The 23,979-nt window shown below is 40.5% G+C and overlaps 3 protein-coding genes across 4 annotated transcripts; 2 read left to right on the top strand and 1 right to left on the bottom strand.

The window, feature by feature from the left end:
• Window positions 1-485: 485 nt before the first annotated feature.
• LOC135469209 (uncharacterized) lies at window positions 486-6,348 on the top strand. 2 transcript variants are annotated; one of them, XM_064747764.1, is made up of 10 exons: window positions 486-760; window positions 1,146-1,248; window positions 1,603-1,756; window positions 2,347-2,416; window positions 3,129-3,189; window positions 3,582-3,670; window positions 4,177-4,303; window positions 4,544-4,630; window positions 5,443-5,517; window positions 5,973-6,348. In XM_064747764.1, exons 1-10 carry the CDS (start codon window positions 654-656, stop codon window positions 6,081-6,083), a joined length of 984 nt encoding a protein of 327 aa, XP_064603834.1. In that variant the 5' UTR covers window positions 486-653; the 3' UTR covers window positions 6,084-6,348. The 2 variants fall into 2 exon arrangements, with proteins under 2 accessions (XP_064603834.1, XP_064603835.1); XM_064747765.1 differs by having other exon boundaries at window positions 732-760; window positions 1,130-1,248.
• Window positions 6,349-10,737: 4,389 nt separating this feature from the next.
• On the bottom strand, window positions 10,738-14,764 carry LOC135468287 (transcription termination factor 4, mitochondrial-like). Its single transcript, XM_064746450.1, has 2 exons — window positions 14,633-14,764; window positions 10,738-14,302 (listed from the first exon to the last, which is right to left on the bottom strand). Exon 2 carries the CDS (start codon window positions 14,258-14,260, stop codon window positions 13,157-13,159), a length of 1,104 nt encoding a protein of 367 aa, XP_064602520.1. The 5' UTR covers window positions 14,261-14,302; window positions 14,633-14,764; the 3' UTR covers window positions 10,738-13,156.
• A 236-nt stretch (window positions 14,765-15,000) lies between these two features.
• On the top strand, window positions 15,001-23,889 carry LOC135466212 (uncharacterized). Its single transcript, XM_064743614.1, has 11 exons — window positions 15,001-15,128; window positions 17,239-17,417; window positions 18,005-18,175; window positions 18,382-18,480; window positions 19,146-19,268; window positions 19,441-19,563; window positions 19,677-19,872; window positions 20,341-20,462; window positions 21,431-21,588; window positions 22,124-22,258; window positions 23,038-23,889. Exons 2-11 carry the CDS (start codon window positions 17,297-17,299, stop codon window positions 23,389-23,391), a joined length of 1,602 nt encoding a protein of 533 aa, XP_064599684.1. The 5' UTR covers window positions 15,001-15,128; window positions 17,239-17,296; the 3' UTR covers window positions 23,392-23,889.
• The last annotated feature ends 90 nt before the right edge of the window (window positions 23,890-23,979 follow it).

Below are 23,979 nucleotides of genomic sequence, written 5' to 3'. Positions count from 1 at the left end.
ATATGAACAGCTTTTGTCATTCAAGTTTTTATTTCTATACTTTGTGTTATATTTATTTGGTCACAATACATCAGTGATGGTTAGGGTCATTATGTAATCATACATACACCCCTGATATTTCAGGTAGAGTTCCAAGTAACACTAACCATTTAATAACTCTCCCTCCAGATACACGATCGATCCAGCATAACTGAATAATAACCTCGCCGTCGATACGTTGATAAAAAAAACCTCTACCGGTATCGCATAAAAAAGGCAATCAACTGAGAGTAATCAATATAAACCCGGAATATGCATAGAAAGTACTAATGGACAGCCCGTGTTCAACTCGGAGTTTTAGAAATACACAATGGTGGCTAGCTTGTTGGAGTCTTTGACACTTAATGCTGACGCCCTCTTACAATATTCATTTTTTCTGTAGAAGGGCCTACCTTTGGTACCTGAAGCTTAGAGTCCTGCATGCAAGGGTACGATATAGTCATCTCTATAGGCTGGTATGACTCCTGGAACCCATCTGATTGGAACATTGGTACTCACAGGGGTTCATCAGTGGTGTGTGCTCACCTAATCGAATTTCACTGCAAGCGCTGTGTGCCTTATCCTACATACGTGATTTCATAATTGTCACCACCAGAAGACGTTCCCGAACTACAATGGCGGCTTTGGTCACACTATTTACCATGCCGGTTATATCGCTCATCTTTCTGTCCATCTCAGCCATGTCCATCACAGTTATCTCACTTGTTCCAGTTTACATGAGGTAAGCGAATTAACTATATTATTGATGTTACTCTTCACTTTGTAGGCCTACAAGTGCTTTTGCATTCTCTGTCTGGATTCTAAGACATCCATAGATATTTTAAGACGAGTGTTTATTCATTCTTTCGTCATTTAAAGATATTCGAAACAAATTAAAGACAAAAGTTAGAGATAAATATCTAGAAAACCTTTCATTTCTTTGCAAACCTGTGTTTGGCTTTGTCCTTTAAAGTATATGCAGATTACTGAATAGCGATGCTGTTCCTAATTCATTTTCATAATTACTCCTAGTCAATTGAATGTCTGTCAATATTCGCTATATTTCAAGCCTTTAATCCAAAGATCGTTTAAATAATATTCAGATTGACAGTTATTTATTTGAACAGGCTTTTGCGTCATATACCCGCGGTACTACGCATGTGCCAAGGTATCACTTCAGGCCTGTCAATAACCACAGCGGTACTATCTGCCGGGTTGAAGTTAGAGAAGGTCTGTATTCATATTTTCCAGGTGAAAACTGGTTTTCGTCAAAACAATTTAGGACACAATACAATGTAATAAAAATACCAAACTTTTGTGTACATATATGCAATGTGAAAGCGTAGAGAGTAAAACAAAGAGCAGCGACGACAGTGTGAAAAATGGTTGCACGTAACCCGTGAAAAACTACTGTTAGTGCCATATTTTTGTGTACAGTTGTTGTAATTTACTGTAATTTCTATCCCATATAGATTACCAAACTTGCATGTATCGCTGATCAACATGCTTCAATATCAACATACACGTTCTTTGCAGTAGTTGATCAAAAGTGACCTTTCACGGTACGTGCCGTATTTTTCACAGGTTTCGTGCCAGGCCGTGTTATCTCTTGAAGTGTATTTCTTGACGTCATCCCTGGTGTGGTTCATACTGGATAATATCGACATTACTCTGATGACACTGAATAAACCAGTAACAACGTGGAAGGCATTTGGAATCGCTATGGCCGTCGGCTGGGGTAAGGTGCCTTGTGAAAAGTTATACTCACGTACCAATGCATTTCTTTGATTTGTGTCAGTGGAATGAAAAGCCGAATCTTCATGTACACGCAAAAGTTTCTCTCAGTGGGATATCTCTTTCTTCCACAATATTGTTATAGGCCATTATATGAAATAATGACGCTCAACCGCGCCAAGGTTCCGTCGAGTCATCAACGACACCAGGAACGTTCGTTATTTTTATGACTGAAACGAAAGGAATTAATGGTTTTATTATATCTGCAGTCCGATCCAAGCACGTTCCTGACGCATGTATTACCAGTCTTCTCCGAAGATCTATACCGGCTGGTCACTTTAGCCAGATACAGCCCTATTGTTTTGCTTTTAATTGTGGAAGCCACCTTGATAATAGCCGATTGGCATGAAGAGGTTAGGCCATATTCAAAAATATTCAGGCGTTAGTAACTGGAGATACATTATTGACCTAATTAGCTCAGCTTCACTAAATAAAAGCATGTTGTCGATATCCGTATGTTAAAACTGTATTGTTTACAAGCCATCACATTGTACATTGTTGCGGTTCCCCGAGCTATAAGCTGTTTGTTTCCAGGTGTGGGTTTGCTGCCGGTAATAGTTGTACTCTCCACTGCGTCAGCTGACCTAGGCCTCGGGGAAGGAGGGTGGGTATCCGTGTATATATCAGACGTAGTACTACAATAATTCCGAAAATTCTGTGAAAACACACCACTCCAATTACATGCCTGTTCTACATTTGACATGTCTTTGACAATGTGATAAAATTTTGCAGTACATGAAATTTAAATTTATTTTGTATTTTAAAATGAGTTACAAATAGTTAAAATGATGTAGTCTCCATGTATGTTTGGCTGGCTAAGAACATTTAGAGAATTGGGGGTAGGCGATGAATCCTATTAGAGACCCATTAAATTATATAACTTTTTGAAATTCCATGTATGTATATCTTACTTTGTTAGTTAAAACTCTCTGAATTATGCCGATGTTATTTGTGTCAGTTTAGTCAGTGAGTATTAAGCTAGATTGTTTTGGGTAGCCTACACAAAAACCTTCAATTATAGTTTTAATGATGTTTTGTGTGCACAATGCCTGTGAATTGCTACTTAGACAAATCCGTTATGCTTTTGACTGGACATTATTACTGATCAGTGATATGGAAACTTGGACAAGATAACCGATTCTATCCACCTGTTTGAACATGGGAGCAGAAAGGTTCGTATTTCTTTGAAGAACTCCCGAATCACTTTTGTTTTAGAAGGGAGTCATACATTTCTAATCTAAAACATTGTTTTACTTCTAACCAAATGATGAAAATTCCAAAGACAAGTAGCTATATATACGCAATGCTGGTTCCAGATGCTGGTTCAGGGGTCAGTCCCATTGGTCGCTGGCTGGTGTGCTTTACGCAGCAACAGTGGTAGGTCTGGCAAAGCAGGAGATTCCATTTTCTGAATATATGTAGCCGTTTTCGTAGCTAGCCAAATGATTTGTGTATTTCTGTCAATGTTTAGAAAAGTTACAAAGTCGATGACAGAAGGCGGCATTAACAAGTCAAGACGACGATAGACAAGGAAGATGATGTTTTCTGCCGTTTGTCTCCTAGCCATCTGTCACCTTGTTACATTTTTGTTATGTTTGCAAAATAATGATAATCAACATAAATGAACGTAATTATACATTGATTCTTTATTTCAAGTTCTTAATCCTAAGTATCCAAGTATCAGAGTGATGGTTAAGACTATTATAACATGCAGATTTCTGTCTGCCTAGATTTATACATGTTAATATCATGCCTTTTTCATTACTTAGATCGAGTTGGTTAGCCTAAACATCTCGATGTTCGCCTTACTGAAGAAACGGAAACAAGAACCTGATTTGAGAATGTTGCCAGAGAAAAAGTAAGATAGATTCTTCTTGGTTGCTCAGACACCGTCTACACGGTGGTGTTGATGTTTGTTTCAACTGCGTTGAGAAGTACATGGATTAACAGTGGTACTTTTACAACAGACACTGATTATCTGGATTAAACTATCACCGACGAGGTTCCACTGACGTGACATTTTAGAAATCGCAATGTTTCTTTTTTCCCATTCGTGTCCAGGAATCTGAAATACGCTCAAAATTAGTCTGTTAACTTCAACAGAAAGTCTGTTGTCTAAGTGATGCTAGAATGTAGTCTGTTATTATAACATAATATTGTGTCATATTCAACTTAATATCCTGAATTTTTATGTTGAATTAATAGAATATGTGTGTTATATTTAACAGAATAATGCGTTGCAACAGCAGATTACGCTCTAGCATCACTCAGACGCATACTTTCTGTTAAAATCAACAGATTACTTTTTCGAGTGTAAGTGGTATGAAGTATAGACTTTCTACACATTTGTGTCACGTTTTTAAGGTCAAGGCTGTTGACCAGTGCGGCCACCTATACCACGTGGACCATTGCCAACTGTATTGGCAGTCTGGCATTTTCATCACAAAGTGACATCATCTTTTACATCTATGGTGCCTTGACTCTTGTGTATGTAAGTAACGGATCTATTTTTTTCTACATAGGCCTACTCAAATACTGTGATGCTCAAAACAGAATTTGCCTCTCTTGAACTCTTGACAGATAAAATTCCAAAAGAAGAAATGCTAATATGCAAGAAAGTCGAAAGGAATATTAAACAAAGCATTCAAATTACCAAAAATATTGATATACATGTAAGTGATTAATATATATGACAGAGCCATCTAAACTTATGTGTGATATGATATTACAGGCACTGATACATGGAGGATTGTTTGTTCTGGGCGAGTACAAGGTCAACGGTCGACTGAGTGTGGTGTACAGACTACTGAAGCTTCAAGTAAATTAACCGTTTTTTTTTTGTTTTTTTTTAAAGCATGCGTGTAATTATGTTCGAATTTGACTCATTACCCACTGGGATTTCATGGATTTCCCACGGGCCATGCTGTGTATCTTTCATCCATAGAAAAGGGAGCTGGTGCTTGTCATTCAGTTTCCGGCGTACACGTAGTGTGGGTTCAATTCCGACTTTCGACGAGGAGTTTGTAAATTCCCCTGGTTTCATTTGTTTCGTGAAACTTTGCACGGCAATAAGCGGTCGACCTCGCTCGCATGTCCTGTAGGGTCTAACGTTGCTGGTGAGAATATCTGTATTTCACACGCGGGGAAGTTTATCAGTAACTCGCCGAATGTTAGTGGTTTATCCCGATTTCCCACTAGAACTGATCAACAGTGTATAAGCGAACAGTTCTTGAGTATGGCATTTAACACCAGCCAAATACATGAAAGAGAAATATATATATATATATATATATATATATATATATATATATATATATATATATATATATATATATATATATATAATAACAAAATAAAAAAAAATAACAAAATAATGCACAGGTCTGTTGTAAATCGTAGATATTTAACATAAACTTTTAAGCAAAGGCATGGACTTCTTTGACGTTTAATATTGCAATTCTCTCAAGGTTGTATCAATTGACCTTTGGTTTGTCTAGTTGAATGCATTGCACAGAAAGAAAATAAATCGGCGTCAAAGACTTTCTAGTCCTCATATTACATGAAACAGAATTGCATCATATTAACCATTCAAAATACCATGAATATGATCAGGACTCTATTTTTGTACAGCCGGTCCCAGCGGATAGGCCCTCCGAACGATCACTTCCCAGGCCCGGGACTTCACAACCTTCAAGGCCAAACCAGGTAGGTAGGTAAAAAGTTATTTAAATTCATAGTTTAGAATATAGAACACTTTTTCTGATTCAGTCTTTTACAAAATTTCTTCGAATATAAGAAGTAAGACCAAAATTGAGTTTTGTGGGGCAATAAAATCACCCGAGAATATGACATTTTTCGTGCTCACTGTAGTTAAACTCAGGTAATTTAATACAGCTCCTTGTAACTTACAACATAAATACATAATCATTGTAAAATTGCCACAAAGAAGGAAAATTTGACATGCAACTGTTATGCGTTTTAAAAAGTAAAATGCGTCAAATATAGTCGTTGGGAAAGGCGGTAGCTCAACCATACGAAATTACGGCAGTCAAACTTACATGCAAAGACTATCTCTACCCAGAAAATGACAATTTGAAGTAGTTATCATACAGAAGTCGACCATTGCGATATATGTTCATCTTTTTTGTATCACTCCGCAGCCATCGCCTCGGGAAGTGTGCCGTGTCCCTCCGCTGTCAAAGGAAGGTCCAAAGTTAGGAGCCGTGTATCGCCGCACAGAGTCGGAGAAACAGTTTGACATGAAACTGTGAAGTGGTCTAAAGACTTGAATAAGCTACATCCCCGAATAAAATGGACAATCATATCAGTAACCATAGTATCTGTAGGCAAGGCAAAGGCAATTCTACCAGCATCTTGGAATCCAGGGGTTGCCTTTGAAGTTTAAGATAGTTGAGGAACTATCTTTTTTGTCTGTTAAACATATTGACACCTCGAAACTCAGCACCTGTATGGCAAAGAATAAAACCAACTTTGTTGTGCTTGTTGTTCACAAAAGACTTAAAATCAAAAGTTAAAATGAGGACAGTGATTAATGAACTTTCTCTGTACTTCGGCAAAGATGGTGAAAGGAAGACCTGTGTGACATCTCGCGGCAGAGGGATAACTCTAGTCACCCAATTTACACACCACAGAGGTTACACCACTGAAGCCCATACACACCATCAAAAATTCCTCCTATGTAGTAGTAGTGTTTATGCCGCATCTGGCAGGTTATACCTGACATACCTCCTGACGTAATGCCGCATCTGGTCGGGTACCTAACATACATACTGTCGTAATGCCGCATATGGCCGGGTACCTGACATACCTCCTGACGTAATGCCGCATCTGGTCGGGTACCTAACATACATACTGGCGTAATGCCGCATATGGCCGGGTACCTGACATACCTCCTGACGTAATGCCGCATCTGGTCGGGTACCTGACATACATCCTGGCGAAATGCCGCACCTGCATGGCCGGGTATCTGACAAACTTTCTGGCGAAGTGTCGCCTCTCGCCGGGTACCTGACAAATCGCCGGGCGTAATGCCGCATCTGCTCGTGAACCTAACAAACCTGGCGTAATGCCGCATATGGCCGGGTACCTGATATACCTCCTGACGTAATGCCGCATCTGGTCGGGTACCTAACATACATACTGTCGTAATGCCGCATATGGCCGGGTACCTGACAAATCGCCGGGCGTAATGCCGCATCTGGTCGGGTACCTAACATACATACTGGCGTAATGCCGCATATGGCCGGGTACCTGACATACCTCCTGACGTAATGCCGCATCTGGCCGGGTACCTGACATACATCCTGACGTAATGCCGCATCTGGTCGGGTACCTGACATACATCCTGGCGAAATGCCGCATCTGCATGACCGGGTATCTGACAAACTTTCTGGCGAAGTGTCGCATCTCGCCGGGTACCTGACAAATCGCCGGGCGTAATGCCACATCTGCTCGTGAACCTAACAAACCTGGCGTAATGCCGCATCTGGCCGGGTACTTGACAAACCGCCTGGCAAATGCCGGATCTAACCGGGTATCTGACAAACCACCTGGCGTAATGACGCATCTGGCCGGGTATCTGACAAACCGCCTGGGGTAATGCCGCATCTGGCCGGGTACCTGACAAACCGCCGGACGTAATGCCGCATCCGGCCGGGTATCTGACAAACCGCCTGGCGTAATGCTACATCAGACCGGGTACCTGACAAATCTCCCATCTGGCTGGCTAGATTAAACATACCTGCTCACGTAATGCTCCATCTGTCTGTTTATACCTGGCATACCTCCTGATGGCGTAATGCCGCATCTAGCCGGGCACCTGACAAACCGCCTTTGTAATGCGGCATCTTGTCGGGTACCTAACACACCACCTGTTGTATAATGCCACACCTGGCCGGGTACCAGACACACCACCTGCTGTATAATACCACACCTGGCCGGGTACGAGACACACCACCTGTTGTATAATGCCACATCTGTCCGTGTACCAGACACACCACCTGCTGTATAATGCCACACCTGGCCGGGTACCTGACAGACCATATGCTGTATATTGCCACACCTGGTCGGGATTAATGTCGCATATGCTCGGGTTCCTGATAAACTGCCGTGGATATACTGTCACATACTAATCGGGACGAGCTGGTTTTGAACCAGTACTGGATACAGCAAGCAGGTTCAGTGATCACAGTATTCTGCATGAACTGAGGAAGTCCCCTGAAAGCGGTACTTTCTCTTATTTGCGCGTGCTTTACTGCAAACGTAAAACAGAAGTTTATGGGCGATTTAAAATCTTTTCTTCATGTTGCGTTTACTTTATTAATGATTATTCTTGTCCGACCATTCCTTTTAGCCGACCTTTTAAAGTGACCAAACAGTCTTGTGTATGCTCTAACGGCTAATAACCACACTGGTTTCTGTAATACAATTGGTCGCTCTCCCTAAACTCGGGTGGCTTATTAGGTTCCAAGCTTCGCGTGGAAGACTATTGTTCTTTGTCAGATTTTTTTTCTTCTTCTCTGGCCAGTTTTTTTCCTTTTGCGAGATAACTGCGTGTCACAGCTGTTAAATTTCTACATATTACTAAATCGCTTGGGCTACCTGCTGGAGTATAAAACTTTACCCACCTGTGACCCACTTTTCGGCCATATTGGAGCAGTACAGAAATCTGAAAAAACAATCTTCCCCAGAACCGCTGATCCGATTGCACTGAAAATTGATATGCATGTATAATAGTATTGAGAGTATCAGGTCTGAAAATGTTATGCATGTCGGTTGAGAAATGTGGAAGCTCGCTCTTGGTCGTTTTAGTCACGTGATGACCTGTGGATGAATTTTGAAAAAAACAAGATAGCAATTAGATGTAGTTAGGCCTGCTGAATACAATCGTAGTTTTAGTTTTTCCTATGATGTATAGTTTTTCTTAAAATTACAGTTATAGCTCATTTTAGTGTCATTTCAAATGGACACCGTAATAGCTATGAAGCTGAAAATTGGTCAGTAGATAGGTCAACCACAGATCTTCGTTTTTGACTGGTAGGACCACACCGCTACGACTGATAGTTTTGACATTAATATAATGCGTTTAAAAACTTGTTATTTTCATTCATAGTCAGCTCGTAAAATTGTAATATCTTCAAAACCGGTAAAGGTAGAAAAAATAAACATGGAAATTTTAATAGCCAACATATGAAGCATCTTTTGACGTTCTGTGCTGTTTGGTCAGTCACGTGATTTAGCAGCCATTTTGAATTTTATTGATACGCTTAAACCATCTTTATCCGTAAATCGGCTGATCTTTGGATGAAATTTTACATGCCAGTTTATGGTGGATCGCCGCACCTATACTGTATAATAACTTTTTGTTTGAATGTGCAAGTTGTGCTGTAACTGACCAAAGAAATTAGCTTGAAAGTAGGCCAAGTATAAAAACCGCTAAAAATGATTAAATAAAAACATTGTCTAGTACTGCTTGACGTCCGGATTACGAATCTGTGAGAATTATTTTTGTACTTGGTATAGTCTTCAGGTTATGACTAAAAAGGAAAACATCACAAATATAGCTGCTAAAGTAGCAATGCCGGGGTTCAAGTCAGTTTTGCCGGCCTGTGCGTGTAACTTCGGGTCGCCTTAATGGAATGCATGTATAGATACATAACCATCTTAATTAGAAAGCCTACATTCTTCGTAGTCATTAATGCACTGCAAGTACACTGTATATCGTATGTATGCAGATGTGTCAAAATCGACCTTTGGGAAATATTTGAAGGCGTCCATGTCTCTTTTTTTTTTACCACAGCTCAACGATTTTCAGCACACATAGAGTACATGTATACATAGCGCTTTGCACTGAGTGATTTACAGCTGTAAGACGGTTCTGTGACGTGACCGCTAAATATGGTGTAAATTGCGCTTTTTCGCAATTTGATCGTAATTTGCGGCAATACAATCGCAGGAAAGAAATAAGACAGATTCATGATCAGGATGTCAAACTACGTCGGGTAGCATACATACTTACAGTATTCGAACATTCATCCTAGACATAAATGCATTTAAAAGGTAGGCCCCTATTATATAACATGGGGACGTCAACGTGCCAAATACAGTAAATCGACCTTTGGATAATAAATTTTTGGATACGATTTTCCGCACACATACAGTACACATATAGCCCTTTGCACTCAGCCATTTTCAGCTTTACAGCGGTGTTGGTTTTGTGTCACGCGACCTCCAAATATGGGGGAAAATCGCATTTTTTTTTTTTACTTTAATGGCAATTCGTGACAAATCTGTCCATCGGAGAAAAGTAAAAGACCAAATTAGTGATCAGAACATAAAACACGCCAAGCAGCATACTTAACATATTTAAATCCAGAAAATTTTTAATCACGTGACAAATTCGGTAAGCGGGGATCGAACTCTGTCTGACGTGAGCGATACAAGCCCGACGCGATCTGCATTATGACACTTTCCCGACGCCAATCATCTTCGCCGTTTACCGGCCCGGATAGCACAGTTGGTAGAGCTTCCACTTCAGTAGATCCAGGATCAATCCTTGATAGAGTCACACCTAGGACTATAAAAGAGGAAGTTGTAACTTCCTCGCTTGGCGTTCAGCATGAAGGGGATAGTGCAACGACTTGTTGACCCGTATCAGTATAATGGCTCGGGCGGGGCCACTTACTTGCCTTCGGTAAGTCATCTCAGTGAAGCAGCACCAAATAAAAGAGTGGTGGAAATCCGTCCTGCAACAAGGAGGCACATTACACGTACATGCACCCTAAGGATTCCTTCGTCGTCATATGACTGAAAAAATGTTGAGTACGACGTTAAACCCCAAGCACTCACTCGCTCTTCGCCGTTCAACTGCCCGTGACACATCTGCGGGAGACTGTAGGGAAGTCGGGAAAAATTTTGCCAGCATCTCCCTTACTATCTACTCTTTGTTATTTATCTCACTAAATCCATGAGGCACTCCCAATTTTCACTTCAAATTTCCATACACATTTTCTCTACACTTATATCTTTCATACGAGCGCATAAGTTATCGGTCGAAAATAAATACATAACCAGATACACGGCTTTGAAACTTTCAATGCGACCTTACACCGTTTATCAATGAGGCAGTTGGCCGACCATTCGCAAACCCGCGAATAGATCGGCGAGCTTGATGATGCTGCGCTATGCCCAATGTGAAACTGCGACCTCTTCTCAGAATGTGGATGCCTATTTGTAAGAAATAACGCAAAAAGTATGGATCTTGTAACAGCAAGTTTATACGTCCACGTATGAATCCACGACCTGCCATGCACAGACTGACTGCTTTACTAATAGCTCGGCCGTTGTCAGGAACCGAACACCTGGACCAGGGCACATGTAGATATCTGTCAATCATCGGGGCCTGGGTAGCGTGCAGTAAAGAAGACATGGTTTGCGCAAAACAAAGCTGACTTTCAGAAATACATGCACAACTTTGGGTTGTAATGGCACTGGGCGACCCAATCGCAACTACAGTGCAAACCAGATAATTAAAAGAACATGATACATATTCTTCGAAACCATTGATACATTGTATTACACCACATAGCATGTATATGTAAATGTGCGAAATGAGGTAAATCTGCCTTGGGACATTATTCTACATTACTTTAAAACAGGTCAACAATTTTCCCCGTATATACAGCACATGTATGACACAGCGATTTTCAGACTTAGAGCTCTAATAGTTTTCTGTCATGTGACCTGCAAAAAATGGGGGATATTGCAAAATAACATCGCAAGAAAAAAATATGACTGGGTTCATGATCAGGACATCAAACTATGCCGGGTGGCATCCTTACAATATTTCTACATTCATCCTAGACATGAATAGAGTGTATATGCATTATATAACATATAACTATAAATGTGCCAAAATATAGTAAATTGGCCTTTTGTCAAATTTTGAAGCCCTGTATATCCTGTATTAAGACAGCTCGCATATTTCCAGCATACATACAGTACATATATAATCCCTTCCACTCAGCAATTTTAAACTTTACAGCTGTAGTTTTCTGTCGTGTCACCAAAAAATATGGGGGAAAATTGCAAATTTTGGATGGCAATTTGCTACATAAGTACATCTTGCAGGGGAAAAAATAAGACCAGATTTGTGATAAGGACGTCAAGATACATGCAATTCACTCGTTTGCAAAGTTTATTGTCCAATATGTTTTACATCTATTTTTTTGCTCGTATGAGACAAACCTGGGATCCTTTTCAGAAGAGCACAGAACTAATAGATTAGAGTGGTCTATGGTGGAGAAAGTGGAATGCTTTTCAGTGGATGTTAAAAGCTGTGTGTACAGACCGTTTGGAAGCTGTATAACTGCATGCAGTTCTAGTTTCATGTATGCACATATATGCATGCTTGGGGTTTAACATTGTACTTAAGCTTTGTGTCAAGGTTATTCCATCAAACCCCTTCACTCCAAGTTTCTTAAGTTTTACAATGAGTATAATTCACTTGTAAGTAAATATGTACAGAGAGTCCAGAATCTCTGACTATGCTCCATAACTGTGTCTAATTCTGCTTAACTCGGGGCTAGGGGCTGTTTTTTCATCGTGTTCAATTAGATTGCCACTTTGAATATACCTTGGATATACTTTTGATATTCACCAGTGTAATCAAAACGTGACTGAAATACATATTTCTCTTTGCATGATTCCGTCTTATTTTTGTACTTTGGTAGTTCTTTGGTGGTTTGTGCTATACGTGGCATGAAGACTTGGTCTTGCAATTACAAACCTGAAACATCCTTATTGGTCGATGTCTGTTATACAAATGTCTGTTTCGAAACATAAATTAACAATTTTTCAGTCAAACGATGAGATCATATATATTGTGTTTTCTTCTATAGTAGGGAGGGTGAGTGAGTGAGTGCTTGGGGTTTAACGTCATACTCAACAATTTTTCAGTCATATGACGATGAAGGAATCCTTAGGGTGTATGTAATGTGCCTCTTTGTCGCAGGACGGATTTCCACCACTCTATAAATCTAGTGCTGCTTCACTGAGCCATTATACTGACACGGGTCAACCAGTCGTTGCACTATCCCCTTCATGCTGAATGCCAAGCGAGGAAGTTACAACTTCCTCTTTTAAAGTCTTAGGTGTTGTACAGGGAGAGTGCTTGTCAATACAATACTGTTGCCACATTCCAAGTATTGTGTCGAAGACACCCAACAGGTAGTTTCATGACATAAGGGGAAAAAACACACTCAATTTGTGTCTGTGATACTACAGTTATTTATAAATGTCATTACGTTCATTACAAAAATTCTGCTCATTCATCTTCGTTACTTGAGTCATTTCCCGTCTGATGTTCTTTGTCAAACTCACGTTCCATCATAGCTGCAAAAGCTTTGTAATCTTTAAGAGACATATGGCCAAACATTTTGGCGAAGTGCGCATCAGAAGTATCTAGTATATCAGAAAGGCGAGGATTTGTATTGCGCACGGGGTCATCTTCTTTCCTGGGGCGGACATGAAATCCAGCTCGCACGAGAAATATATGGCGGGTTCGGACAAAGTTTAAGGAATAGCTAAACAGCTTTGAGGTTACCATCTGCCGCTGCTTAATTCCCATATCAAAAAATACATACCGGAAGAGTTTTAAAATGTTGGACCAGTCCTCAAACACAATGTTCGGAGACCCAACAATAAGAGGCACGATATCATCAGTTTTGAACAGCTCTTTCAAGAGTGTCACGCGGTGGGTAAGAGCAGATGGATCTTGTGTCAGAAGTTCAGGGAAGTTTGATAAAATCCTAGGCAACTTTTGGTCTCTCATTCCAATTTTGCGAAAGGCATCAAAACCTTCCTTTAGCCGATTTGTCTTCATACTCGTGGCAACTCCACTCTTTAAAATCAGTGCTGTCTGATTGTTAGTAAATCCGTAAACAAGAAATAGATCAACTAGTTTGGACATCTGGGTCTTTGACCTTTTCAGCAAATTGGGACTTGACACCAACATATTTCTGGTCAAGGTAGGTGACCAGCCTTTCAGTAGCAGATCTTCCACCAAGTCTGTAACTGCAAGTCTATTTAATGACTGTACCATTATATCATTCTGTGCACAGTCTGTCAAAATCTCTGTGACCAAAGTGGTCACGTCTGTTATGTCTAACTGTCCCGTGTCTACAGTACCTTTCTGATGATCCACTGCCTTGGAAAATTTTGAGAACTCCCGTGGAGATACAGTCTTCTTTGGACTGATGACACTGGGACGTGAATCACCACAACCATAATGATATTTTAAACATTGCTTCTGGACAGATCCCAAACCACCAAATATGCAGGTCTTTTTCTCCAAGTACAGACATGATCCAAACCTAATCCCAGTTATAGCACGAAATACTTGGAAGGAGTTTCTTCCCAGTGACACCATTGTTACCTTGTCCAATAGCCCTGCTCAGCTGTGACCAGGTATCTGAAATACAACCATTAAATAAATTACTCAATTAAGAACCTTTGCCATAATTCCATGCCTCTCTTCTATCACCTGGCATGCTGTTTGAAGGAAAATAATGCCAGCATTATATAAAAATGGGTCAGTGTATCGTTAGATCAGTTGAGCCACATACACACGTCTAGTTAACTCGGTACATGTATTAACTCGCTGCATGTATTATCTTGGTACCTGAATTTGCACCCATGCATGCTAACCATAATTAATTAGGCTATGCGATGCCTAGACATCGTCACTATTAACTGACTTCACTACAACTGTCACATTAAGAAAACCAAACAATTGCCGTACCATTTTCATTGCACAACAAAGAAAGCTGATATAGATGTCCCACAAAATGACAGCCTGCATGACAGACTTTTATTCACATAAAATTACGACATAAGCTAAGCACCATCAGAGAACACGCAGTCCATCTCTTCTTCGTTGGAGGAGGGAAAAATGTTAAGGTTCTGTCTAAAATGTTGCACAGCATTACTGAGCGGTCGTTCGATTCTACATTATTTGTTTGTTAACCGAGCCTCTACTTTTCAGGTTAGTAACTCATTACCAAATAATCATTATTTAACAGCATAAATTATTTGTTTTACTCAATAAAAAGTATGTTTACTCTAAGAATATATATTAAATCGAAGTCCGTTTTCGGAGTGGTTTGAGTTCAGAAATTTATTGTAAAGGAGCCAGAGAGTGTTGTTGCAAACGACAATGTTCATTTTGCAAATGTTGTTTCATATTTCCTAGACAAAGATAAAATGAAGTGAAGAGACTCTGGGTGGTCAAGATACACGTAAGAAATTTGGCCCCACTTTGATACACTGACTTACAATAGGGCATAATACTTTTCTTATTGAAATATGTCATACAGGGTCCAATTTCCGTTCCTGCTCCCCTGGACAGGATTTGGTATGCCGTCAGTTCATCGAAGATTCTGCTTATCGTAATGAGCATCTGAGAGACTAACAATGGTCACTCTGACTCAACAACCCCAGCTTTACAACACGTTAGTACGGCGTAATGACCCAGGAGCCTCCCATCATGTAGTGCTGTGAGTTCAAGTCTAGCTTATGCTGGCTTTCCTTCCGGCCGTACGTGGGAAGGTCTGGCAACAACCTATGGATAGTCGTGGGTTTCCCCCAAGCTCTGCCCAGTTTCCTCTCGCAATAATGCTGGCCACTGTCGTGTATGTGAAATATTTTTGAGTATCATGGCCTTTCCTTTCTTGGTTGCTAATCCCACTCAGATGTTATGTGTGAAATAAATTGACATCACGTGGCCTTGCTCTTTTATATTTGTTTTGATGCTCACGTAGTCACGGCTGGATCTCCTTCGCCCCGACAGAAAGAAGTGTAAAATTTCGGAAAACAGTGAATTACTAACCTACCATGCCTGCCCAGTCACTCCTTTACAATGCATAGGGTCCTAGGGCACCTGACTGTTAAAATCCCGAGATGTCTATCATCCAAAAGGTTAATAGCCATCCATATTTATTAAAGTCCAACATCTTCACTCATTTGTCATTTACGAAGAGGCTGTCATTTACGAAAAGGCTGCCATCTACATGGCGTGCATGCGCAGACATGAAACTATTCCTCTCTTCTAATACTTGTTATGATGTCCTTTTCTTGTTATACGAAGATGCGATGGCTGGTTTTAGTCCCCTAGACATTAGATGTACAAATCTTGTGCAGATGACAAGTGAGGAGAGATGCTGAACGTGGATGAATATGGATGAATATTTACCTTTGAGATGATTGACATCTGGGGGTTTTAAGTCAGGAGCCCTAGGATCCTGAGCATTGCAAAGGAGTGACTGGACGGAAGTGGTAGGTTTGTAATCAACTGTCTTCCAAAATTTTACAATTCTTCCCACCGAAAGGGACCCAGCCATGACTAGGTGTCAGAACAAACATAAAAGAGCGTGGCATAGTCATCAAGGGCTAGACCTCACACTACCATTTGACAGATTTCACAAATGCTGAAATGTCAATGAAATGAGCTGGGACATGATGATATATTATTCTACACTCTTGCACACATGTGCAGTGCTCAAACCAAACAGGGCATGAGAAATAGGCCATCCCCCACTCACTTGTTTTGTTCTCTGTACATGTGTGTAGGGGGTTCCAGTAAACAGGGGCACAGGAAGGGATTGGTAATGGGCCATCTCCCACTACCCTACTTATCTTGCTGGATGGGATAGTTGCGCGGATAGAACTATTGGTTGTGTTGCTGTTTTTTGGATGTATGAATGTATCTAGCTTCATTTTTCAAACTACACGATGCTTTATCTTTTCTGTGAAGGCCTTGGGGGGAGAATAGTTTCATTGTAAACTGACTGATCTGCCTTCAGTAAATAATGATATTATTATTGTTATATATACATTTATTCTCCATCATTCAACCTAACTTATTCATAGATTCAAGCACCGGGTTCCCTGCAATGACTAGGAGGTGATAAATAACATGGAGCTAAATGGGTGAAATGCTGATTTTTGCAGATTTGGTCAAATAAACCAATAAATGAAATAGATATCATTTCCAAATGTTTTGAAATCATATTTATCATCATGGTATGGGGATAAATTCCAAGCGCCATCTATAGTTCGTAAAAAACACATTCCCCCCCCCCCCCGCCCCCCAATGCCCAAAAGTCATTTATGTTTTCCCAGCATGAAGTTACTTTTAGTGCATCTAGATGAACTACAAGTTACCAGGCCAACATAAAGGATTGTGATGCGACATAGTATCTAACCAAAATCCGAGGATAGACAGATTTGAATTTCCTCCTCCTATTAGAAATGTGGCAATTCTGTACTTGTGGCCACTGTTTCTTTAATTTAAGCGTCATTACACTGGAAGTCTCTGTTGTGACTGTGACTTGAATGGTTGGCTTTCAGCTTTCAGCAGTGAACAGAAATAATTCATAGTATTTGTGAAGATCAAATATCAAGCATCATGAGGCTTACAGACCCTGTACAGACTAAAATGATAAGGAGGGCGATAAATGAGCTCTGGAAGAGGAAAGGTGTGTTAAAGACGCCTCCAGTTATCAGTCATAAGACTGTTTTAAGACAAGGTAAGCAGCTTTTTATCCCATGATTAGCTTGTGACAATTCATTGTTTCCTTTGAGGATAGTATGTGATTTGTGAATTTGGCAAGCCTCAGAATTTGGAGATGTAATTGACTTGTAAAGGTCACATCAGAAATCTTGGTTTGAAATGAACTTGCAACTCCAGATTTATCTAGATCACCTTTGTGTTTATGTCAGAAAATTGATTTGGTTGATGAGGTGTAGTGGAACAAATAGGGACCTGAAAATCGATCAAGCTGTCTGGTGGCTCGTAATCTGTTAGTCTGTTTGTAAATGGTAGATGTGGGGCTCAATCTGGAAACAAGCCTTGCCTAAGACTATAACATCAATAATCTTTGCACGACATGTACCTCGCATTCCTGGCACATCATAAGAGGAATAGCATGTAGGCCTACTTGTCGTCCTGGTGTTAGTACATTGTGACTGCATGGGGTGTTATTTACACTGGTGATGTGGCGAAAATAATCATGTTGAAAGTGAGGTTAACCCCCATTGAAACAAACAAGCCATATTAAAGCCTGACTATTGTCCCAGCTGCAACTTTAAACAACTCTGAAGCTTTTGGCTTCAGGTAAGACAGTGGAAGACTGGAGTAGAAGTAGACCAGTTCCTAAAAAAGAAAGGTGGGAACCTCCTGTAAAAGATGATCCTAGGTGGTGGAGACAGCCAACAGTTGAGGAGCTTCCAAACTGGCATGAGGAGCCAGCGTACACTGTCAGCAGCCAGTCAAGACTAATTGAAGGTGGGTAATGGTGGCAGTGTAAAGGAAACTAGGTTCTGTACTATATGTAGCTTAGGGTGAGTAGGAGTATATCAGATTTAGCGAGACAAAAATTATCGTGTATAATTTAGTGCTTTTCTCTCCTTGTTTAGAATAGAACAAAAATACATGTGAGGAAAGCTGTAAGCATTACATTTATAAGCAATACTGGTGTTTTATTTATGCAGGTGTGAGACAGGCTTGTATACTAAGTAAGAGTCAGTTGCACATTGGGGCTGCCAGGAGGTGTCCAGAGGCTGGTGGGAGCAGTGGAATTACCAGACCAGGTCAGAGTTAGCTCCCTTCATCTCTTCTTCTCACACTGGGATTTTGTATGCTAAAGGGCATTTGTCAGCCTTATTTGTTTGTCAGTATCTATCTCATGAACACCTGTAGGTTTACCAGGCAGGCACTGGGAATTACCTTGTTCATTTTCTGTGATTTCAGGTGTTTAACTTATTATTTCTTTGATTCTTGTAAACATATCTTTTGAACTCTCAAACTTATTCCATATGTACACCTACTCATGTAGAAGAAAAATTGTTTTTCATTGACCCTGACTATTTATTGCAAGTTCGTTTTTGAGTCCCTTACCTTATTTTTTTTTTCTTTCATTGGCATCACCTAATTATGATATTTAATGTTTTCTAGTTTGGCAGCTTTTGCTGATTTTTGAGGCCTACATAAATGTTGCAGATTTGGAAACGAGGGCATGTTACTTTTGGTTTTTGTAGTATCTTAAAATTTATGTTTATTCTATAACGTGTTGTATGGAATACTCAAGAATATTTTACTTGTACAGCAAATGGTCATGTTCTTGAGGCAAGGAGACTGCTCAAGTTAATAGAGCAGTGTATAATGTTGTCACTGGAGTGAATGTGTTGTGTTTACAGGACAAGTTAGTACGGCAGTGTGTCATGTTGTCAGAGGTGTGGATGTGTTGTGTTTACAGGACAAGTTAGTACAGCAGTGTGTCATGTTGTCACAGGAATGGATGTGTTGTGTTTACAGGACAAGTTAGTACAGCAGTGTATCATGTTGTCACAGGAGTGGATGTGTTGTGTTTACAGGACAAGTTAGTACAGCAGTGTGTCATGTTGTCACAGGAGTGGATGTGTTGTGTTTACAGGACAAGTTAGTACAGCAGTGTGTCATGTTGTCACAGGAGTGGATGTGTTGTGTTTACAGGACAAGTTAGTACAGCAGTGTGTCATGTTGTCACAGGAGTGGATGTGTTGTGTTTACAGGACAAGTTAGTACAGCAGTGGGTCATGTTGTCACAGGAGTGGATGTGTTGTGTTTACAGGACAAGTTAGTACAGCAGTGGGTCATGTTGTCACAGGAGTGGATGTGTTGTGTTTACAGGACAAGTTAGTACAGCAGTGTGTCATGTTGTCACAGGAGTGGATGTGTTGTGTTTACAGGACAAGTTAGTACAGCAGTGTGTCATGTTGTCACAGGAATGGATGTGTTGTGTTTATAGGACAAGTTAGTACAGCAGTGTGTCATGTTGTCACAGGAGTGGATGTGTTGTGTTTACAGGACAAGTTAGTACAGCAGTGTATCATGCTGTCTCAGGAGTGGAACCCCACCATGGAGAAGCTCCCACGGCGCTTTGACACAGAGAATGTTGGCTGGCATTTCAACAGGGAGTATGGAATCCCTCAGCAAATGGCTGTGTAAGGAGGAATACACTTGCGTGTGTTTATATTTGCTGGTAATGCTGCCAAAGTGTACGATTCCCTGGAAATGGTATAAATCATTGCACATCAAGAGGTTCTGGTTAATGCAAACATGGCTTGAACTTCTGAGAAATGTTTCACTGAATACTTTATTAGAATGAATCAGCACTTTGTGCATACCTTAGATGTAAAAAGTTACAGGTTATGTTTGTCTTTATTTCTAACTCTATCTTATTTTGTATATTTCTAACAAAAAAGCATAATTGTCTGTCTGCTTATCTTCCATCTGTAGCCTGTTTGCCTCCACAAATATTTTCCCGTTTTTTTTTTGTTTTTTGGTTTTTTTTTTTTTTTTTTCCATTGGTGAAGCTGCTAGTTTTGGGAACAATCACAGAATTGTAAGTACACTGTAATTGGATTGTGACACTGAAGTCATATTACAGTGAACTCTGTGTTTATTTCCAGTGATATATTTATAAGAAGCCTCCTGCTGAAATGTCAAAGCTTGGTTGGTAAATTTCCCTGCCTCCTCCAGCACAGGCGCACCGTGCGGCGACCATACCTGGGTACCCACTACTACTTTAGAGGTGTGTGTAAACTGTTATATAGACGGGTGGTCGTAACTCTTACATAGGTAGATGGGGGGTAGCTCTTACATAGGCAGGTGGGCATACCACCTACATAGGCAGGTGGGGGTAGCTCTTACATAGGCAGGTGGACGTAGCTCTTAAATAGGCAGGTGGGGGTAGCTCTTACATAGACAGGTGGGCATACCTCTTACATAGGCAGGTGGGCATACCTCTTACATAGGCAGGTGGGGGTAGCTCTTACATAGGCAGGTGGGCCTACCTCTTACATGGGCAGGTGGGGGTAGCTCGTACATAGGCAGGTGGGCGTAGCTCTTACATAAGCAGGTGGGGGTAGCTCTTACATAGGCAGGTGGGGGCAGCTCTACGTAGACAGGTGGGGGTAGCTCTTACATAGGTAGGTGGGGGTAGCTCTTACACCTTTTACATGTAGGTGAGGGTACATGTAACTCTTTTATAGGAAGGTGGGCACAGCTGACATTCAGGGTGACCTGCCGTGTGACTCAGTGTTATGAATGGTTGTCATACTAACAATGTTACATATAGGTCACTGGGTGGGTTATCATGTTTGGCATCATCTTTGTGGTACATTAGAGATGCAAATCAAACAGTGTGTCAGTTGTCCTTCTACAGAATAAAATATAAACCTGATAATGATACTTTGTGATCGTTATCTTGGATGTTTAGTGATTATACTGGTACAGTAAGTAACATCAATCAAAACATGTCTGTTTTCTTGATTAACAACAAACATTTACTTTGTGATAAACTTTAACTGAAACTCATAACAAAAGAACAAACCTGTCTGCCTGTCCTTGAAAAATAAAAAGAATTTAATCAGAATTTACTAAGAGATACATGTACATGTAAAAAAGTTGAGAAAGTCTTTTCTCTTCTGTTTAATTACATTTATTACCTTCCATGGTTGTTTGTGTTTCTTGTGATAAGCTGTTGCCTTGTTTTCCCAGGTGATCAGCTCATCAATATTCAGGGATATATGAACTGGATGGTGTCTGCTGATTCTCCCTTGCCCATATTTGGAGATGAAGACATGGTGGATCAGAGTGTGGGTCACACTATACCAGACATCTGGCCAATAGCTCCCACAAATAGCATAGCCAACAATCACAATTAACACCATACGAAACACTACTGGTAAGCATGACAATTGGCTGATGATCACTTTATATGTCTTTGGACAAGCACTTTGTTGCAGCCAAAATAGTCTGATGAATTTACTCTAACTTTTCACCCCAAATGTAAGCATATCCCTAGATGTGTGTTCTCAAGCACTGTCTTCTCAGAGATGGACTTTCTGAAAATACAGTAAGCCACACAGTGTAGCGCTACTGTGCAAGGCAAATTTAAACCATCGCAAAATGTATTGTGTGTGTACTTATGTGCAGTTAAAAGTCAGACATATTTATCCATGGGTGTGTAAAGTATGTTTTCTTGATTTTCTGAACTGCAGAGGCACTAGACCCAAATTTACATAACTTTGCCAATCAGTTTTTTCCCAAATTGTTTTGCAAATAACATCAGTGTAGCACTATAACCTACAGCCAACATCACTTCAGGAAAGTTACAAAGTATAACTCACAGAAGGTGGCCAGATATTCACCAATGGCTGAGATGTATTTCTGACTTTGTAGGCTTTGTAGACGCTGTATGTCATCCTCATCCTCATGTTGTATTCTGCTCATCAAACCTGCGGTGGAAAGCTCACCACCGAAATGCTCTGGGGGATTCTGTACAGCTTTGGCTACTGTCTGGCAGAGGCCAGAAGGAGGTTTGGGGTATGTATGATAAACATGGCAAACCAACGTAACAGGAACGCGGTGGCTGACAGATGCATGAAGACAGAGACACATGCTTTACCATCTAACAATACACAATACACCTTGATATAATACAAGCATGTAGTTCAGGCAAGTGCTCACTGGAGGTTAAAACTACTTAGTCTGTACCTCAGGGTTGAGGGACCTGGGATCAAACCTAAAGGCTTTAAACAATTATACTTGCTGCTCAGAACTGATAGGTTATAGCAAGGAAACAGGACTGGTTAGCTGGGTGCCAGTATGATGTGACTGGGTTGGGGAGGGGGGGGGGGGGATTGGGGTTAGGGGGGGTTCATGTCTGGTGTCTTCAGCATTAAGTGGCTACACTTTATTAGGATGGACTCACCCTGCCACAGGAAGATGAACCACAATATATGAACGCACGCCTAATGACTCCTCATTGTCATATGACTGAAAAATTGCTGAGTATAGCATAAAACCCCAAGCATACATACACGTACATAAATACTTTGATCTTTAGTTGAAAATTACATTAGATACCGATTCAGAGAGTTTTCTATACAGGTGGCTGAAATTCCCCATTATGATCATTTTAAGTACCATAAGTCAATTTTAATAAAGAGTGTAACTTACATGTACATCAAATGTCACTGTCTTGACAGCTCGTACTAAAGGTACTTGTATATGTCACAATGGTGATAGTTTGATTTTACACCTCCTTAAAAGCGCTTGATTTGTATTGCATAAATTCATTAATTCTGTTTCATATTTTTCAGGAGAATGTGTCCACACTACCAGAACCAGTTTGTGTTCAGCTTGTTCACTTGAACAACAACAACTTTGACTTTATCTATTTCCAACTGAACACTCTGAACTTCAACAATGATGAAGGTGTGAAGAACTTGGTGTGGGTAGACTCTGACAATCTGATGTACCAGAAGCACTTACCCAAGCCGTGGAAAGGTCCTGAATATGCAGTTAAACGGTACACTGACTATGAGCCGGAAGTCTTCAGGAAACTTTTAGCGACGTTTTTATATGGTGTCCCAGGACTCGACCTCAGCAGCAAGACAGTTGATGAAGCAGACCTGCATGCAATGGCTGGAGAGCGACAGGTTTCGTCTTCATAGTGTGGTGCAACAGACCACCAGAACATGTGGCAGACTGTCAGAACAATAAACTGTTGATAAACCAGATTGACAAGCTGGAGTGTCCGCTCTCATCTTTATAGTGTGGAGGACATAGCATCAGATCTGTTACCTGTACCAGGCCAACTGGCTGGAGCTTTCCAGGCCTCATGTTAATGTGATGGACTGTTTCTGAACCAGGCCTGCTGTCTGTACAGCAGAGTGCCAGTCTTTGTTGTATGGTGGACTGTCAGAGCAGCAAGACTGTTGACGAAGTTGAAACTGACAACTTTCATCTTCATGGCCAGGCCTGCTAGCTGCACACCTGTTACTTTCCCCAGTTCTGAGGAAGTGAAGAATGTCGGGTGTTCATGATTAATTAGACACTGACCTGGTATTGATAAACATGGTTGATGGATCACATCTGGCAGCGTGTTGATTAAAGTAGAAGTGTGAATCATCATTGTTGTGGTGACATAATAAATTGCTAATACAAATATATTCTAAGCTGTGTATTTATCTGGTCTTAATTCTTTTAAGTGAACAATGAGATACACATAAAATAGAAAGATAAAAATCACTGTGCTATAT

This window comes from Liolophura sinensis, chromosome 6, assembly GCF_032854445.1.
Source record: "Liolophura sinensis isolate JHLJ2023 chromosome 6, CUHK_Ljap_v2, whole genome shotgun sequence".
Lineage (NCBI taxonomy): Eukaryota > Metazoa > Mollusca > Polyplacophora > Chitonida > Chitonidae > Liolophura > Liolophura sinensis.
Note: the sequence above shows the minus strand (reverse complement) of the source record. Positions and strands in the feature narration are given on the sequence as shown.

Coding starts and splice junctions, on each gene's coding strand:
- LOC135469209 (XM_064747764.1), top strand. CDS start 654: ATGGCGGCTTTGGTCACACTATTTACCATGCCGGTTATATCGCTCATC. Junction 1,757..2,346: donor CGCTATGGCCGTCGGCTGGG/GTAAGGTGCCTT, acceptor GTTTGTTTCCAG/GTGTGGGTTTGCTGCCGGTA. Junction 2,417..3,128: donor CTAGGCCTCGGGGAAGGAGG/GTGGGTATCCGT, acceptor TGCTGGTTCCAG/ATGCTGGTTCAGGGGTCAGT.
- LOC135466212 (XM_064743614.1), top strand. CDS start 17,297: ATGAGGCTTACAGACCCTGTACAGACTAAAATGATAAGGAGGGCGATA. Junction 18,176..18,381: donor CCAGTCAAGACTAATTGAAG/GTGGGTAATGGT, acceptor TTATTTATGCAG/GTGTGAGACAGGCTTGTATA. Junction 20,463..21,430: donor TACCCACTACTACTTTAGAG/GTGTGTGTAAAC, acceptor TTGTTTTCCCAG/GTGATCAGCTCATCAATATT.
- LOC135468287 (XM_064746450.1), bottom strand. CDS start 14,260: ATGGTGTCACTGGGAAGAAACTCCTTCCAAGTATTTCGTGCTATAACT.